The sequence below is a fragment of the Herpailurus yagouaroundi genome, unplaced genomic scaffold, assembly GCF_014898765.1.
Source record: "Herpailurus yagouaroundi ecotype Mexico unplaced genomic scaffold, PumYag 77, whole genome shotgun sequence".
Classification (NCBI taxonomy): Eukaryota; Metazoa; Chordata; class Mammalia; order Carnivora; family Felidae; genus Herpailurus; species Herpailurus yagouaroundi.
Window position 1 is genome coordinate 28,174,137 of NW_024412388.1, and position 14,500 is coordinate 28,188,636.

At 53.4% G+C, this 14,500-nt stretch overlaps 1 protein-coding gene across 1 annotated transcript; it reads right to left on the reverse strand.

Moving 5' to 3' along the window:
- Positions 1 to 3,321: 3,321 nt before the first annotated feature.
- Positions 3,322 to 11,645, reverse strand: LOC121017540 (60S acidic ribosomal protein P1-like). The gene is made up of 2 exons (XM_040455803.1): positions 11,589 to 11,645; positions 3,322 to 3,694 (listed from the first exon to the last, which is right to left on the reverse strand). The coding sequence occupies exons 1-2, from the start codon at positions 11,643 to 11,645 to the stop codon at positions 3,344 to 3,346; spliced, it is 408 nt and encodes a 135-aa protein (XP_040311737.1). The 3' UTR covers positions 3,322 to 3,343.
- Positions 11,646 to 14,500: the final 2,855 nt, after the last annotated feature.

Below are 14,500 nucleotides of genomic sequence, written 5' to 3' on the forward strand. Positions count from 1 at the left end.
ACCCATCGATGGGTGGGGAGACTGAGCCCCAGAGAGTAGGACGATCAGTCTGCGGTCGCATATCGGCATGTCGTATGCTTGGTTCTACTCACTTTCTGTGTTGGGTGTGTCCAGTGCCCCCTTGGGCCATTCCCTTTCCAGAGAGCTAGCTCCTTTAGCTGACGTAGCCTCTGAGCCTTCGCACTGCTGACTTTCCTCTGCCTGGAGTATCTTTCCCTCACCCCTTCACGTGGCTGGTTCCTTCCCGTCATTTGGATGACAGGCCAGATGTCACCTCCTCAGAGAGACCTTCCCTGGCCACACCTCGTCCCTCATTATCTCGGCAGCTTGCTTTATTTCTTCTAGAGCACTCGTCACCATCTGAAATCAGCTGATACCCTGGTTTATGGTTTATGCTCCGTCTCCCCTGTCAGAATGAAGTTGCCAGCAGAGCAGGGACCTTGCCTGCCTTGTTCCCTGATGGGCCACGTCTCACACATGGCACACAGTCAGAGGCATCCCATGGGTGTTATTGAAGGAGTGAGTGAGGACGATGGAGAGTTGTCTGTCACCCATGCGGGTCTCCAGACAGTAGTGCAGAGTCACGCCGACCCTTCCCGGGAGGCCCCAGGCTCTGGAATCCTCTGTGGCCGTTGTGTCCGTTCCTCTCTGGGCTTCTTACTCCTTCATCGTCTCCCCCATGAGTAGCATACTCCTCAGACAGGAAGCGTGTTTGATTCACAAACCAAAGCCAAGATACGAGAGGAGGAAGGAGGGGAGCCATGGGCCTCGAGGGTGGGGTGTTCTAGAGCAGAGACCAAGGATTGCAGACATGCTCCATGCCTTTGATTTTCCAAACTCAGGCTAAGTGTGCAGATGAGGTTTCTGGCCGTGATGACAGCCCCGTGTGAGAACGCGAGTTCCCTGTTAGAGGACCAGTCTTGTCAAGAGGCTGCCCAGGGCACCCTTCTCACCCTGTGTGTTCCTGGGATCCCTCCCAGAGCCTTGAGTACTTACCTGCATGAAGGCCTGGTGACCGGATGGAGAGCAGACAATGCAACAGGAGAGGAGTCATGCTTTGGGCCAAGGAGACCTGACTTAGATAGGGTCCTGGCTCAGTGGCTTCCATGCTGTGTGACCTTGAGCAAGTGACTTTCTCTCTCTGAGCCAAGAAGAAATGAGCTCTGCTTTCTGGGATCAGTCATCCAGGCCCCGCCTTTTCTGTTGAGGTTCCTAGCCATCTTTCAATGTTCAGCATCAAGGGTACCTCTGGGAAAGCCACCCCACCCCCATCTGGGGAGTCAGGTTCTTTCCTTCCCCTGGACTTATCCTGTTCTGCCTATGTCAATAGCACGATGACATTGTCTGTTTAGATGTCTGTCCCCCTCTCCCACTAGACTGGAGCCCCTTGTGGGCGGGACTGAAACTTTGTTCATTTCTGCATCTGTCACGTGCAGCATGAGGACAGGCGCACCACAGGTATGGTAGTGATATCGAGTGAGTTGGGTCGAGACTGGGTTGATTTCTCTTCTCAAGGATCTCTGGGACAAACCTGCCCTCCACTGAGTTCAGAGAGCCCTGAACTCATCCAGCACTCCCGGCCCTCCCCTTCCTCTTCAACGGTGCTGTCCAGAGTGGAACAGTATCATCAGCGGTGACCCCTAACTTACCAGGCGCCAGGCACGGTGCTGAACACTCACCTGAGTTATCTTATCTAATCCTCAAGGCCACACCGTGACGTGATTTTAAGCCCACTTTAGACACAAACATACTGAGGCTCAGACAAGTCCAGTGACTTGCCTGAGGTCACACAACTCATAAGGGGCAAAACCCAGTGGTATGCTGGTCCATGCTTAACAACTGGCTCTCAAAACTGGCTCTCAAAAAGCCTGGATTTGAGGTGTTTGCCTCTTTCTGCGGTGCTCATACTCCCACAGAATTTCAAGCCCCCAACATGACATCCCTGAACTTGAACTTGGGAAGACATGCTCACAATTGGCTCTTGTGGGTGGGGACGAGCCAGCTTCAGCACACCGTGGGGCAAAGCTGAGATTCAAACCCAGACCAATTAGCATTCGAGATTCCTAAGATTTGGTATTCAGTGAAAAAAAGCAAGGTGTATATATACATCCACACAAAAGAATATACATGTACGTATATACGCATTATGTATGTGTGGGTGTGTTTGCTTGTGTGTGTGGATCTTGAAGGATTTGCTAGAAACTGATAACACCCCTGTGTGTGTGTGTTTTTTTTTTTTTCCAGGGAGGGGAACCGTGTGGCTGGGAGATGGCAGGGGTGGGGGCTGGGGAGAGATTTACTCGGGGTGTCCTTTCTACTTTTTGAATTTTGAACCATGCGAGTGTATTAACTATTAAAAAAATGAACAAACAAACAACAAATCCCGGCAGCCAACCTACTGCGGACGGATGCTGGGCCTGTAGCTCTTTGCGAGGCTGGTGGCCGGTCTGCGGGCCGGGAGCTGGGCGGGGCGTGCTGAGTGGCTTGGTTGGGGCTGGTGTTTTGGCAGAGGGGGACAGATAGGGAGGCCCCGTCTTCCCACAGCATGAGGAACAGGTGTACTTGTTTCAATTCTCATCCATGCGGTTTGGTCACCGAGACTATGGCACTGCACTGTAAACTCAATTAGAAATTTAACAAACCTTATAAATCCTCCCCAGCCTGAGCCTTGTAAATCTCCAGAGCAGGGCCAGCTTAGCACTTATCCATCTCTGGCTTAATGACCTCCCCAGCCCAGCCCGAGAGTGATTCAGGGCCAGTGACAGGTCTAATTAGTGAGCACAAAGTGTAGCCGCGGGCAGGCCGGCAAGGTGAGGAGGAAGAGGGAGCCTGGTCCTTGCCCGGGGGCATTAGGGAAGTGAGTCCTGACCCTCCCTTGTCCAGTCTGGACCTCGTGGCTCTGGCACACAGGAGGAGAGGCAGGGAGGGGTGGCAGGTACCTGACTGACTTTCATAGTTCATGTCGCCCTGCTGGTGGTGAGTCTCACTCGGGGATGGCTGTTGAAGACACGCCACTGGTACCGAGATTGCGTCGAGGGCCACGTGGGAGCCAAGAAGTCTCCTAGCTAGGCAAATCTGTGGGCAGATTTGAGGCTGTGTTGATAGCCAGTGTGGTGGGTGTGGGAGAGTTTCGAGGGTGGGTTCTGATCTTCCAGTGCCTCGGGGAATTATATTCCAGAGCAATTCATGTGAGATCACAGGGAGTCCAGACAGCCCCATTTTTAAGAGTGAAGGGTTCAGCTTTAGTGAGAAGATAGCTGACTATCCTTGTGAGGTAGTGAGCTCCTCGTCAGTGGATAGACAGCCCAGGATCCTCTACTATTTTTTTTTTTTTTTTAAGAGTTCAGCTTTTTATTGAACAGGTTACGGGAGAGGTGTGGTCCAAAAGACCAAAACGTGTGTCATCACCAGACTCATCCGATTCTTCTTTCTTTGCTTCCACTTTCTTCTCCGCAGGGGCAGCCCCGGAGGGGGGAGCGGGATCTCCTGCTGGGGTGGCTCCTCCAGCCCCTACCTCGAAGATGAGGCTCCAGATGTTGACATTGGCCAGGGCCTTTGCAAACAAGTTCCTCCAGAAAGGTCCCACATTTACACCTGCTGCTTTAAGGAGGGCATTGGTCTTATCCTCTGTGACTGTGACCTCATCGTTGTGCAGGATGAGGGCTGGGCCCGAGTAGATGCAGGCAGGCGAGCTCTGAGCCGGAGACCTTGGTGCCCGGGAGTGCTGAGCGGGCTCTCCTGGGCGGGTGCTCCTCACTGGTGGATAAAGCCAGGGCCCCACCCCAACGCGACCTTAGCTTCCTTGGAAGGACCGAGCACCTCAGCGGCAGCTGGGAAAAAGGGCCAGGGTCCTCTACTATTAACCCCAGCTGTGTGTCGGGCCTTTTATACATCATCTGATGTGATCTGCAGGCCCCCATCTTACAGGTGAGGAAACCGATGTTCAGGGAGGTTATGCGACATGTGCCAGGTCATTCCGAACCAGGATTTGGATGCTGGCCTGCCTGGCTTCAGAACCCGTGGCCCCTGGCTCCCCCTCCACACTTCTCTCTATCTCTGCTGAAGATGCGCCCTTCAGGCTGGGCACAAAATGATTAAAGGCCCCACAGCCAAGAGCCACGATCTCCCGGCCACAGGGGCTGCCTTCGACAGGCTGTTGCACCGTGTTCCGCGCCAGGGTGGGAAGACGTGGGTCCTCTCTCTCTGCAATCTTTCCCTCCTCTCCTGCACTCATTCTGAGGCCTCATTTTCCTGTCTTCTCCCAGCCTCCCTCTGGCCTCTCTCTGGCCCTGATCCCAGCTCCCACTGGGTTATTCACCAGGAATTTGGGGGTGGGGTAGGTCTCAGCTCCCCCTCCTACCAGTCACCTCCACTGCTTGGATGTAGGAGGCAGAGCTGATAAGGCTGCCTGGGGAGATGGATGCCGGCTCTGGTCCCCGCCGGCCCTCTGACCCCCTCCCTGCCCTCGACCCCCCCCGGAGCAGTCACCAGGAGGAGGCCCGGGTAATTGGTTCCATCCAAGACTCATCCTCAGTGGCGCGAAAGGGAAAGTTATAAATATTTTTACCTATAACTCATGACGAATAAAATTTTAATTACACTGAAAAATTTAAATTTCATAAGAAATAAATATTAATCCTGGAGAGTGACTTCTGTGGGAAGTTAACTTTCAAATGTCGTCAATCTGCAGGTGCCTGGGGTCTGGGGGGGGGGAGGAGGAGGCCCCCAGTTCTGGCTCCTGGTTTGGAGTGGGGGTCTCCCCTCCTGAGACTGAGGGTTCAAAGACTCAGATCTCCACCCAGGGAAGAGTCCGCCCTCAGCTCGCTCCCTCTCTCCGACGATAATTGCTTACCTACCACGTCGAGAGATTTTTCTAGGTGCAGCGAAACTGCGGGAAAGGACACACATTGTTCTTGCCCCGGGTCACGTGGAGGCAGACGTTAAATGAATAATCACCAGCTACAGCCCCGTCGGTACCCCTCTGCTGGGCACAAATCCCTGTTTGGTTTTATTATTATTGTTATTTTACTTTTGAAAAATTCAAGGCTAACACACACCTAGAAAGATGCATAACAAACACATAAGCATGCAGGGCAGGGAGGAATGACAGCGTAGGGGAAGGCACGTGGCCCGGGTCAAGGAAGCTAGCGTGGGCTCCCACGCTAGACGCTTGAGGGAGGGAGAGGCCCTGCCTTGAGGACCTTCACAGACCATTTGATGGATGGCTCCGGCCGCCTGGCCAGGGAGAGGCGATTGGGGGTAAGGTGGCCTAATATTAGTAACAACATCTCAATACATACTGGCGGTTTATCATGTGCCAGGCGTGATTCTAGGCCCTTGATGGGTATTCGCTCATTTCACCCTGACAGAACCCCACAAGGAGAAAACAGAAACACAGAGAGGTTAATTAACAAGTCCAAAGTCATAGCTGGTGGAAGGCATGGCCGGGTTACGCTGGAGTCCCCTGGCTTAGAGACTTCTCTGAGTTTCTCTGAAGTGGGACAGCCCAGGTCTTGGCCACAGGTGCCTGGCTTCCAGTGCCCTCTGGAACCTCTACAAACGCGCTCGTGTTTCACATCTGCTGTGTGGCCTCAGTCAAGCCTCTCAGCCTCTCTGAGTTTCAGGTTCCTCTTTCATGACCCAAGGATTAAAAATCCCCACTCTGTGCCTCCGCGGGTTTGTACGGGGCTGGAAAGTGGTGTTGTAATTCTGGTCACAATGACAAAGCTGATTCTAGCCGTGAACCACTGTGGCCCATGTGCTGGTAGGGATATTGCAAGCCACCTCCCTGTGAGGCAGGCCTTGTTCCCATCTGATGCTGGGGACACTGACATCTCAGGAGGAGCCTGAGGAGAGCGAGGTGATTAGAGAAGCTGCCTGTGGGCAGTGGTGGGGGTGGTGGGTTATTGTTCCAGGCAAGGGAGTTGAGGGCAGGATTTGGGACCTGCTCCAGGAGGGCTCTGACATGAGCAGAGGCAAGGAGAACGATGTGTGCATGTTGTGTTGGGGGGAGGGGAGGGCAGGCTGGGTTCTGAGCTGCCCACCTCAGCTGCTTCCCCATTCCACAGATGCTAAAGTTGAGGCCACCCTGAGCTGGGGCTACGGAGCTGGGTCTGGGTCTGGGTTGCACCTGGGTAGAGGAGGGGGGCAGTGGGGGTAGGATCGTGGACTTGGGCCTGGCAAGCAAAGTCCTTGGCTCTTGAACCCGAGACCAAGGCTGAAGGGGGTGGCTGGGCCTGGTGCCAGCTTGGGGCGGTGCAGTGGGGCCCTGAGGGCCTTGTCCTGCAGCCGTCAGTGATATGGTGGGCTGGAACCGCCATGGCTCACATGTGAGAGAGCCCAGAGGAGGCTGGGGCCCTGAGTCTAATTTGCTCCTTTATGACCCTCCATGGAGGTAGGTGACAGACACTTACAGCTCTCCAGGGACTGAACAGACCAGGTCCCCCTTAGTATTGGGAAATACTCTGAGTCCTTATTTGGCTGGCCCGGGACCCTGAATGGGGGTACTTTAGGAGGGAGGTGGGGAATCCACCCTGTGTGGCAAAAACTCAGGAATGCTTCACCCTTTCCCCCAGGCCCAGACACACGTGTACAGATATTCACATATTCAGACATGGACGTGCACGCTGACACGCGTGTGCACATAGCTGTGTGTGCTCGCGCAGACACGCATACACACGGGTGCTGGTACGCAGGCGCCCACACAACCACAGATAGTTTCCCGGGTATCCGTGGATCTCCGGGTGCCCCCTCCCGACAGCATTCCGCTGATGGAATGCTGTAATATTTTTCTATTAAATGTTGCATTTGTTGTGCCTTTTAGTAGCTCCCCTCATTAAAAATGATATTATCCCCATAAATAAGCCGGCTCCTGAGAAGAGTGCCCGACTCCATTTCTCTTCCTAATTGAGACACTTAGCTTTGATTTGCTCGTTGGCACGTACCGAGCGGATTAATTTTCAATTAATGCTCGTGGGCGGGTGGCTGCAGGCAGTGTGGGCTTGCAGCCCAGTGGCCTGGGAGCAGGGGCAGGTGGGAAGGAGCAGGGGCAGGAGGACCCAGAGAGGGTGTCTTTATGTTTCCTGGCCGTGTGAAAGAGAGCACTGGGGACTCCCTGGAGCTTTGTGGTTTTGTTCTTTGTGGGAGAGTGGGCCCTGGAGGGCCCTTTCTGGTGGGAAGCACCCTCTTCTCTTACTAAGCGCTATGGGCTCAAAGTTTATGTCTCCTCCCCCCCAACCCCCTCCCACCCATTCCTATGTTGAAGCCCTAACTCCCCATGTGATGGCATTTGGAGATGGGTCCTGCTCATCCTCAGAGACCTACCCCTGGTCATTGACTTTCTAGGCAAACGCTGGGGAGGTGTTAGGGCTCCGAGGGTAAGTGGGTAGACAGGCCAGCTGACCTGGGTTCAAATCCTGGTTCTTCTGGTTAGCTCATGACCCGATCAGGTTATTCTATCTCCCTAGGCCTCAGTTTCCTCTGTAAACAAGGGTGATAATAAGAGTACTTATTTCTTTTTTTTTATTAAAAAAATTATTTATTTTTGAGAGAGACAGACGCAGGGCATGAGCAGGAGAGGGGCAGAGAGAGAGGGAGACACAGAATCTGAAGCAGGCTCCAGGCTCTGAGCTGTCAGCACAGAGCCTGATGCGGGGCTTAAACTCATGATCTGCGAGATCGTGACCCGAGCGGAAGTCGGCCGCTCAACTGACTGAGCCACCGGGGCGCCCCAAGAGTACTTACTTCATAGGGGTTGTTAAAAAAAAAAATTCGACCAAGTAAATTTGAGCATCTCATTGGCTCTGTTAAGTGATTCATGAATTAGGAAAGGATTGTTTCAGGCAAGGTCACCTGCACTTAGGTGGAGGAAGGGCAAGGGGTCTCATTAAGTGGGTTACTTCATCTTTGGGGGGTGGAGAGGGCCTATGTATGTGGAGATTGCCTCCTTGGTGCTGATCACAAAATTCCCAACTGACTGGTTAAGCCCTTACATTTCTGAGGGAGGCTGAAACCGCGATTATGTTAGATATTAAGCCCCAGGTTTGATGGCTTGGCCTATGTGATGCCATTTTAAGCCTGTGGTTTTCTTTTCCTCTTTTTTTTTTTTAATTAAATATTTTATTTTTAAGCAATCTCTACACCCAACATGGGGCTCGAACTCACAACCCCGAGATCAAGAGTCACATGCTCCACCGACTGAGCCAGCCAGGCGCCCCAAGCCTGTGGCTTTCTTTTCAACAGGGTGTTGTGCCAATTAGATGAGAGAAAGCATTTATACTTGGCACTCAAAGTATGGTGCCTAGACTGGAAGCATCGGTATCTCCTGGGTGCTTATTAGAAATGCAGAATCTCAGGCCCCACCCCAGACCCGCTGCACTTGAATCGGCATTTCAACACGATGCCCAGAGGTCCCTTGGTGCCCAGCCAAGTTTGAGAGGCTCCGATTTAGCATGACTCTTGGCACAAAGTAAGCACTTCCAAGTGGCAGTCGTCATGATTATTAGTCTAATAAGAATCCCTTACACGAAGGCAGATTCTGGTGCTGGAGAGAAGCCCTGGGGCTCACATTCCGGCTCTGTGGATGCGCAGTGGGTGCCCACTTCAGCTTTGGCACTGGCCTCACGGGTCTCCACCTGTAAACGCGGAGATCAGGACGCCACCTCCCGGAACAGATCGGAGAGCTCAATGAGATTAAGCAGAAGGTAGCTCCGGGAGTTGTGCAAGGTGATTCTGAGATTGCGAAGCTCCAAAAGCATTTTTGTGCATGTTTTATTTACTCTTCCTTTGTCCTTTAATTTACTCTTCCATTGTTCGAATTTTAAACGTGAGCAACGGAGGCATTTCAAACCAAGTGATGAGTCCAAGCTCATTTGGTGAGTCAGCCGCACAACTGGGTCTGGTCCCAGGACTGGTGGCCGTGAGCAGCGCCAGACCTCAGGGAGCTCCTAGAGCAGTGGGATCAGGCCACGGCCCCTCCCTCCAGCCACTGAAACCCTCCCGGTGCCTATCTCTCCCTGGATTGTGCTGTTGGCCGGTTTCTCCTTTTTTGTGTGTGTTGGGAGTGGAGGTGGCTGCAGATCGGGGAGGGTGGGTGACAGGAAAGATCGGGCAGCTCTGGGATCGGACGGTTAATTAAAATGTCCTCGTGGGTGATCAATCCACAGTCAATGGCTTGAATCCACAATGACCCAGCTTCTTTCTGGCTGAGCACGTGGCCTTCCTGGTGGTGCTGGCAGGAGGCCCTGCTGTCTTCCTCCTGGTCCTTGGAGGCCCGGGACGGGATGTGCTGTCGATGCTGCCTCCAAAATATTCCCATCTTGTTTCCATAATAGCTTCTGTCACTGCTCTTGACAGGCCAGCCATTAAGTCTTTGGCAAAATTGTAAGAATTATTAACATATGAGGTTTTATATTATTTGACAGCTGTCGGCTCCTTTGGAATCCACATCACCCTGTCCCCTCTCTCCCCTCCCACCCTCTCCCTTGGCGTCACCCCTCTTGGCCCAGAAGGATGGGAGGGGCCTCCCAATCACTGGGGAACCAGGGGGAGACAAGCCCATGTCAAACTTCACTCACAATCGCTCCTGCGCATCTGTGGGATGTTCCCTGGGGTCTCGCACACCACATCTCTGGCCCTAACCTGGATCATTCCTCAGCATGGACCCTCCTCATCCACACCCCTGGCTTCGATGGCTTCAGTGACGACTCACCACCCTCTACTTACCTCCCAACTGTGCCCCAGACCCAAGTGCCCATCTGTTTCCTGGACATCTCCCTGACGCTTCAAAGACTCCCTCCTGGCTCTGCCTCTTGAGTTTTCCATTTAGGTCCTTCCTCCACCATCCACCTGTCTTCTAGGCCAGAAATCTGAGGGTCACCCCAGTCTCTTCTGCCTCCCACACCCTCACAAGTCTCAGGTCTCCAAGCCCTGTCCATTCTGCTTCCTAAAGGCCTCTTGACTCTCCCCTCCCCTCCCTTTGCCCTTGTCTGGGTCTTGGCCTCTGCTCCTGGGCCACCATACCTGCTTCCTCGCTGGTCGGTGCCCAGACCCCTCGGGCTTTCCAGGTAGCGCATGCCTGCCCTGCTTCCAAAAGCCCGCAGTGTTTCCCTGGAGCCCTCCCTGCTTTTCAGGTCCCCTCTTGGTCGGTTGCTGAGGGGAGTTGCTGCATAAATGCCCCCGCTCCTACCCCTGTGGGTGGGATAATTGAGGTCCAGGGTCTACACAGGTCCCCGAGGTCACCAGAGTGAAGCTCCACTGTAGTAACTGGCTTGCTGAAGGCACACGTCTCATCTTCCTCCCTCCCCTGCCTCCCTCCCCAACTCCCCTGCTGGGTTTCTGGGATGCCTCCCAAAGAAACTGCTTGCACTCAAATCCTTGTCTCAGAGTTGGCTTCTAGGGAGCCCAAACCAAGACGGGACTCATGATTTGTCCATCCTGCACATCCCAGGGTGACCCTTGGGCGATGCACATCTGATTCTTTCTCTCCCTCCTTAGGATTACACGCTGTGGCTTTTATTCCTTCACACTGCTGCAGCGAAAGGAGGTCTTTGGAAACCTGAATGTATACAGCATTTGGGGACTGCTGCTTACGTTTCCAAAGCAGTTGCCACAGGCTTCAGATAGTATGCTTTTTTGGTGCCATCATTAGATAAAGTTATGCTTTTACACAGCTATTAAATAATACAGATAGAGGGCCATCAGTGTTAAAGAGAACCACGTTCTCAAATATCGAAATAACATCACGAAGCTATCCTTACTAAAACTTGAGTTGGTTAGCACAAGAATTAACCAGGTAACGGAGATGGGCAAAGTCGGTTCCTCCTAAATGCTAAACGTGGCATTTCAAATTAGTGTAGACATGGAGGCAGAGAATTAGTTAATCGTGGGGGAAAAACGCAGACACCTACTTCATGCAAATTCCCGATAGATAGAAATGTGAATATAAAAAAAGTGAAATCATGAGAGATCTAGAGGAAACAAAGGCGATTATCTCCAGATGCAGTGGGCCTTCCCAGGGAGACAAGGGAAGAAGCCACAGGCAGGATGGTGAGAACCGCTGGGATGAACAAAGAATCCCGAAGTCAAAAAGACCAGGTGGGAAACTCTACTGGAAGCATGCACTATAGAAGGAAAAGAAGAAATTGAGTAGGGTTTGGTCGAATCAATCTCCATTTTTGTTTGTTCCTGACCCCTAGTTAAAAAAAAAAAAAGTCAGCCAAAGCTGGAACAAATCCTGGAAAGGTGAAGCTTTGGTCGTCCGCTCATGAAAGCGCTTACCCTGGCGGTCAGGAAGTTCTTCCTGGTGTTCACCCTGCATCCTTCTTGCTTCGGTGGGAGCTTTTCTCTGCTTTAGGCCTCAGGGGAGAGGGAGGGCCTTTTCTGGAAGTGACTTCAGATAGTATGTGTGGTTCCCAGGGCGTCCAGGCCAAGAGGCTTCGGGAATTCATGCCTTGCCACATACCAGGTCTGGGAGGTTCCGGCTTCTTAGAGCTTCTCCTGGGTCTTCATCCTGGATCCAGAGCTGGCCTTCCCCTCATGCTGGCTTCCTCCCTGTCCCCATCTCCTTCCGGAGCCCACTGGGATCCTACCTGGAGCTTGTCCCGAGACCCATTCTGAACCGCATCTGGATTCCGGTCTTGAGCCATCTCTGACCCCCAGCGCACCCATCCGGGGCTGTGGCTGGAGCCCCCATGGCCAGATCCTGTCGGGCTGAGCTGCTGCTCTGAGCCAGGCCGGCTGTGCAGGGAACAGATGGGCTCCCCGTGGACGTGGCAGCGGCACAGAAGTTAATCCACTTTTATCTCGTTATGGTGACAGCCACCCTGTTAAATGGAATGGACTATCGATTCGGGGCTCACTTCCAGCCCGAGGATTTTCCATCACAGGCCTGAGTAGAATAGGAGAAAAGCAACACTTATTAACTCGGATGCCAGTCAGGGGAGCTGGGGGTGGGGGGTGGTAGGGGCTGGGCAGGCGCAGGCGCGAGGGGCGCCGGGGATCGGGGCTCAGACCTGGGGTGTGGGGGAGCCCCTCCTCGCCTCCTCCCTCAAGGAGGACGGGGAGACGAGGGACGGGTGTGTGCATGCACACGTGCAATGCTGATACGTACACGCACGCACGTGCAACACTGACACACATATGCACCCGCCGTGGACACATGCCTGCACACGTACCCATCATAGACACACATAGAGTCCAAGTGTTGACACACAGAAATGCACAGTCCTGACTTACATAAATAAACACTCCCTGCCGACACACATATGCACAACCCTGGCACAGGCTTCCGCAATGCTGGTAGATACACATCCGTACGCATGCTGACACATATTCTGATACATTCTTTTTTTTTTTTAATTTTTTTAAACATTTTATTTTTGAGACAGAGAGAGACAAAGCATGAACAGGGGAGGGTCAGAGAGACAGGGAAACACAGAATCTGAAGCAGGCTCCAGGCTCCGAGCGGTCAGCACAGAGCCCGATGCGGGGCTCGAACTCACAGACCGCGAGATCATGACCTGAGCCGAAGTCGGCCGCTTTACCGACTGAGCCACCCAGGTGCCCCAATACATTCTTTAAAAAAAAAAATTTTTTTTTTAATTTTTATGTTTTTGAGAGAGACAGAGACAGAGCTTGAGCGGGGGAGGGGCAGAGAGAGAGGGAGACACGGACTCTGAAGCAGGCTCCAGGCCCTGAGCTGTCAGCCCAGAGCCCAACGCGGGGCTTGAACCATGAACGGAAGCAAGTGGCTTCCCATGAACGCGGGGCTTGAACCCACGAACGGAAGCGAGATCATGACCTGAACGGAAGTCAGTGGCTTAACCGACTGAGCCCCCCCAAGTGCCCCTATACTGATACATTCTTGCTCATGGTGTTGACACACGCCCAACACTGATACACACACAAACGCTGGCTCGCTGACCCACATTCTACAGACACACCCACTGCCAACCAGCAGTCACATCCAAGGGACACATACGTGCCCTGCTGGTAGCCTAATACAGACAGAAACACAGTGGCGGTGCTGGCGTAAACATCGTCTCCCACTGACACACAAATTAACGATGCACATGTATATGACACGTATACACCTATACACAATATTCACACATACACACACTCACACTCATGAGTTCGCTGACGGTTCCCTTTGTTCAGGCCCCTGGTCATTATGGAACACTTTTCCATCTATTGTTTTGATCAGGTGCTGGGCTGAACGGTAGAGTGAGACCTGGTGCCCGCCCTCAGGCAGCTTTGCCTGGAGCGGGGAGATGTACACACAAACAGACCACACAACACCCATAGTAATTACAGCTGCCTCATATATAGTACTTGTATATGGCCCTTACTGTGGTAAGCACTTTACATGTATAAACTTAAAATGTCTATAACAGCCTTTGGAGGTAAGTACTATTATTAGCTTCAGTTTATGAGGGACTTGGGCACAGAGAGGCTAAGTGACATGCCCGAGGTCACACAGCTCTGGAGCAGTAGAGCTGGGATTTGAACTCAGGCCATCAGGCTCTCAAGCATGTGTAACCTGTGTGTGTGTATTGTTTCCTTGCATCCGAATCTGACCAGAAAAAAGCCCCCCAAACCAAAACATGGGCCACCCCCATCGTAGACCCAGACCTATCTGCACACAGTCACACACCCACGGTACCATCATGGCCCATTTGGAATGACCCGCACCCACCTCCTGGGAAGGCTGCGTGCAGGGAGGGTGCAGGCCGAGGACCTCACAGTGGCCTGCCTCTGCGGGGAGGGGCAGTTCATGTTGGAAAAGGCCCTGGAGAGGAGGGGTGTGGGGCTGTGGAGTGGCATGGGTTTTTTTTTTTTTTTTTCCCAGCTTTTCCAGCTGTCTTGTCTCCGGTCTGTTGTCCCGGGGCCTCTTCCTCTACCCGTTTCCTAATTCCCTTTGCTGGCACTAGCGGTGGCTGTTTTATGCAGCTGGGATCTCTCAGGACCAGGGCTGGAGCGGTGTGGGGGGCGGGGCGGGGGCGGGGGCGGGGGCTGGCGCGGTGTGCGCCGCGCCCGCCCGGCGCGGGGGGGATGCTGCTAGGCGGCAGAACCGGTTTTCTCAAACGGGATGGGGAAGGTGAGTCACTAAGCAGGACAGCTGTGAGCTGGGCCTGGAGGCCTTGCTCCTTGGGACAAGTTCTGGAGGGGTATTTTGGGCTGCAGCCAAGTGACCAGGAGCCTGGAGCTGCGCTGACCACGTGCAGTCCCTGTTTAGGACCGACTACTCTGGTTTGAGCCACCCCTGTGGGCAGGTCCCTTAGTCCTCAGTTTCCTCGTCTGAACCTAAGATTCACATGTTGAAGCCTTCTGGTGTGATGGTATTTGGAGGAGGGGGATTAGGTTCAGATGAGCTCATGAGGCCAGGAGCCCCACGATGGGGTCAGAGCTGTAAGGAGTCTTGCTCTTTCAGTGTGCCCCTCCCCCCGTCCCCTCCCAGCATGCAGAGGAGGTCGTGTTAGCACACAGACAGATGGTGGCC

Bases quoted from the DNA above. Each gene is read 5' to 3' on its own strand.
- LOC121017540 (XM_040455803.1), bottom strand. From the start codon at position 11,645: ATGGCTCAAGACCGGAATCCAGATGCGGTTCAGAATGGGTCTCGGGAC. The intron at 3,695-11,588 runs GTAGGATCCCAG...TCTCCGGCTCAG, and splicing joins GGTCTCGGGACAAGCTCCAG to AGCTCGCCTGCCTGCATCTA.